Raw genomic sequence first — 3,914 nt, 5'->3', positions numbered from 1 at the left:
AAATAAACGTTGGAAAAAAAAATTAAAAAAAAAATGTAGTATACTTGTTGAACGAATGCATGAATGATCTCCCAGGATGCTTCCAGTCTTGCTCACCAGGATGCCACGATGAGTTGATGCCTGAGGCACCGAAACTAGAAGATCCTAAACTTACTCTTTATCAAGAACTTTCCAACCCGTCCGCTATACTCTGACAGGTATTATAAACTTTCCTAGCCAAGGTGTGGTCCTTTCCTAATCAAAGCTCCAAAGAAAGGAGGTTGAGACGGTCTATTTCCTTAAAGGAACTGGCTATTCTGCTTCTCTTCACTCTCAAGCACGCCATTTTCATTTCCTTCAAAAAGAATCCATCAGGGGCGCCTGGGTGGCGCAGTCGGTTAAGCGTCCGACTTCAGCCAGGTCACGATCTCGCGGTCCGTGAGTTCGAGCCCCGTGTCGGGCTCTGGGCTGATGGCTCAGAGCCTGGAGCCTGTTTCCGATTCTGTGTCTCCCTCTCTCTCTGCCCCTCCCCCGTTCATGCTCTGTCTCTCTCTGTCCCAAAAATAAATAAAACGTTGAAGAAAAAAAATTTTTTTGAAAAAAAAAAAAAAAGAATCCATCAGTTATGAATCAACAGCCTGGGGGGGGGCACTTTTTGAAAGGATGTTCAGGTACAAAAAAAGGGATTTAATTTTCATGTGAAACACATTCCCCACATGTGTACTGTACATGACCTAGACACTCCGGAACAGAAAAATATTTACGGGGCGTTGGCACGCATCTCGTGTTCTGAATGTCCCAAAGCCCCGTGTCGTGCTCAGCAGACAGGTGAGCATGTGCCGAGGGTCACACAGGGAAAGAAAAGGACTTCCATGTTCCCCACAGATTTTCGGGAGGCTCCCCTCACTCGCGCAACCAATCCCCAGAATGGAGGGAGAGCGCCCGGGAAGCGCGAGCTCATTTATTGTCTTGTTCTTCTTTGGAAAATGGAACGGCGGTACGACTCTCTCTGGGCTGTCCTTACCAATTGTCCCTTCCACAACGGAAAGAGCGGGTTTGAAGACACGGATGCTCCTTGCGTGTCGGGCGGCTTTTGGTTTCGTGTTCCTCTTCCCGGTGTCTTTAAAAAAAAATGTGTCACGTCTGCTTCTTAATCACCGACGTCAGTAAATGTTTACAAAGCCTCCAGTACCTTGCCAGGTACCGTACTAGGCTCCAGGGAAGAACAGGACACAGCAACCCCCAGCTCTCCTAGGTTTGTATCAGGTGGGGAGAGAACCCAAGAAATATGTGAAATACACATTATCAGGTGGTTATAAATGCTGTGAAGAGAAAGAAAAGGAGGGGTATGGGCGATAAGCAGAAGTTGTAAATTTCTGGTGCTATCAAAAAATACTCTTACTTCCTTCCCTCTTTTGTCCTTGCAGGTGGCGGACCGGAAGCCCCTTTCTTGGGTCTAGTCGCCTCTCGCCTTCTCCCACCTGGCATTTGCAGTGGATGTTCATAAAAATCACACGATTATGGGATCCCCCCCCCAAAACTTTAACCTCCCACAGCCCTGCCCCCCCCCCCCCCGCCTCCCTCCACACCCTCACCCGGGTCTGTTTCTGGTCGGAGGCACCACGGTGGGTTCAACAAAACAAACCATCCGTCCGTCCGTGTGAGCATCGCCCACCTCCACAGCTTTCCAATTCAATTATTTCTGAGACAGCAGAGGCCGTTTAGGGATTCAAAAAGCACTCGATTACATTAAAAAAAAAAAAAAACCAAAACAATTAGAATAGCTAAAAAATAAAATATTAAAGGAGATCAAGGAAGTTAAGGCGGCTGGCAGCTCTTTCCTGCGGCCGACACTCAGGCTCCAATTCGAATGAAAAAGGTGGGGAGGAAAATGCAGATTTTTTTTTCCTTTCTTTAATTGATATGGGGGGAAAAAAATCGCCAGCGGTCCCCTGCGCGGTCCCCGCTGAGGGCGGCCGGGCGGCCATTCAGGAGAGGCCGTTTCGCAACAGCTCTTTTACTGCAGACAAAGCCTCCTTGTAAGTCCCTCTGCTGCCCCCGAATAACCACGTTCGGAGTAAGAAAAATAGAGCTGCTGCGCCCGTCAGGCAGCCAGACAATAGCGGCGGGCGGGCCGCTCCACGCCACAGGGCAAAACACCATCATCTTTGTTTCCACTGCGTCCCTAAGATGAAGTCTCCAGATAGCATCGTAGCGACGCGGCCGCGGAGGGGGAAACGACCGCGGCCCGCCGACCTCATCCGTTCCCTTCTGGGGGCTGGGCCGCGGCGGCCACCTCTGGAAGCGGAGGCCCGCGCGCTTCGCCGTCGCCCCTCGGGCGGAGGGGGCAGCGCGGCGGCGTCGCTTGGCGCCGCGCCCACGCCGACGACCCGGCTCCCGCGCCCGGTGGCCGAGGCGGGAAGTAGCGCCGTCCGCGCGCGGAGGGAAACGCCGGGGCGGCGCGGGGTGAAGCGCCCAGGCACGCGGCCCGATCGGCGGCCCGCGCGGAGACGCGGTCGTGGCGGTAGCTGCGGCCGCCCCTCCGCGCCCCCGGAACTCCGCGGCGGTCCCGCCTCCGCTCGTGGAAGTGGCCGCGGCGGGCCGCTCAGCGGCGGCCGGCTGCTCCCCCGAGGCCGGCGGCTGGGCCGGGGGCTCCGACCTCGGGGAGCCTCCGCGCGGCCTCAGTCCCGAGCTGTCCGGCCCCAGCCTGTGCGAGGCCAGGCCCCATCCGCCCCCTGGAGCTGGACGGCAGGTGCCGCAGGTCGGGCTCCGGAGCGTGGTGTGCGGAGCCGCCGGGCTGATCGCCTGGCGGGAGTCGGCCTGGGGCCCCTCCCCAGACTCCACGGCTGGGCTCCCTGAGCCTTGGGCCCCTCCACGGTGAAGCAGGATGGTTGTGAGCATTCCAGGTGAGATACTGCAGGTAAACGTACCCGACCCTTGGCACACATGGGAAGTTCTCCAAAACAGAGGCAAGAGGGACGTACCGTTAATACATGCAGCAACATGGATGGAGCTGAAAAACCTTGTGCAGTTGGGGGGGGGAAAAGGTAAACACGAATGGCCTCAGTCTGTATAATTCTGTATGTGACATTCTAGAAGAGGCAAAACTGTGGTGACGGAAAGCAGTTGCCTGGGATGGAACAAAGGAGCGGATGGGAACTTTTGGGGGTGATGGAACAATCCCACATCTTCATAGGAATGAATGGTGGGTGTAAGACATGTAGTTGGCGTTTATCGCGCCGTAGCCTCCAAATGGGTGAATTGTAGTATATTCAAATTACACCTCAAGAAAGGGGGAGAAAAGAGTTAAAGTAGTGTCTAGGGAGAGTGGAGGAATAAGGGACACGTTGGCTTACAAAATCTGAGACCTAAAATGTGTGCTCTCTCTGAATTGAGGGACTCCTCCTCCCCTAAGAATCAGTGAACACCACCACTAGGAACAGGATACCAGACCCAGTTTCTGCAACTCCCCAGATTTGCTCAGTATCCCCACCCCCCCCCCCCCCCCCAGCCCCTTAGCCTCTTGCTCAAATGCAGAGGCCTGGCCTCTGCTTCTGTGGCTTCTTGGGACAGCAGCCCTCTAGTTGAGAGTCAGGCTTCAGCACTGCCTCTCTCATACCCGGGTTTGATGGTTAGGAAGCTCTGGCTCCTCCCATCAGTCCTAGATTCCGGTGAAAAACCTTGAGGTTCAGCATGCTCTTGCTTCCCAGGCAATAGCCTGCAGAGGTCATGTGGCATACCCAGGAGAGTGGGGGCATTAGAGCTCCATGAGGCAAACTTGCACCAAAAAGGACAGAAAGCAAGAAATAGGCAGCATGTAAACTATTTTTCCATAGAAGATCTCAAGATGGGATGGCTTTGTATGGTTTGTCTGGAAGCCCTCCTTTGGGACTGAGCAGTCAGCTGTACTTTCTTGTGAAGTTGTTGTCAGCCCA

The 3,914-nt window shown here is 54.4% G+C and overlaps 1 protein-coding gene across 3 annotated transcripts; it reads right to left on the bottom strand.

Moving 5' to 3' along the window:
- Window positions 1-497: 497 nt before the first annotated feature.
- LOC111561444 (translation initiation factor IF-2-like) lies at window positions 498-3,447 on the bottom strand. 3 transcript variants are annotated; one of them, XM_045060991.1, is made up of 3 exons: window positions 1,575-3,447; window positions 1,382-1,460; window positions 498-1,230 (listed from the first exon to the last, which is right to left on the bottom strand). In XM_045060991.1, exon 1 carries the CDS (start codon window positions 2,878-2,880, stop codon window positions 1,894-1,896), a length of 987 nt encoding a protein of 328 aa, XP_044916926.1. In that variant the 5' UTR covers window positions 2,881-3,447; the 3' UTR covers window positions 498-1,230; window positions 1,382-1,460; window positions 1,575-1,893. The 3 variants fall into 3 exon arrangements, with proteins under 3 accessions (XP_044916926.1, XP_044916925.1, XP_023113503.1); XM_045060990.1 differs by having other exon boundaries at window positions 498-1,460; XM_023257735.2 differs by lacking the exon at window positions 1,382-1,460 and having other exon boundaries at window positions 498-1,301.
- Between the last annotated feature and the right edge of the window lie 467 nt (window positions 3,448-3,914).

The sequence above is a fragment of the Felis catus genome, chromosome B4 (genome assembly GCF_018350175.1).
Source record: "Felis catus isolate Fca126 chromosome B4, F.catus_Fca126_mat1.0, whole genome shotgun sequence".
NCBI lineage: Eukaryota > Metazoa > Chordata > Mammalia > Carnivora > Felidae > Felis > Felis catus.
The sequence above is the reverse complement of the archived record's forward strand: the minus strand, read 5'-3'. Positions and strand labels throughout refer to the sequence as shown.

Coding starts and splice junctions, on each gene's coding strand:
- LOC111561444 (XM_045060990.1), bottom strand. CDS start 2,880: ATGCTCACAACCATCCTGCTTCACCGTGGAGGGGCCCAAGGCTCAGGG.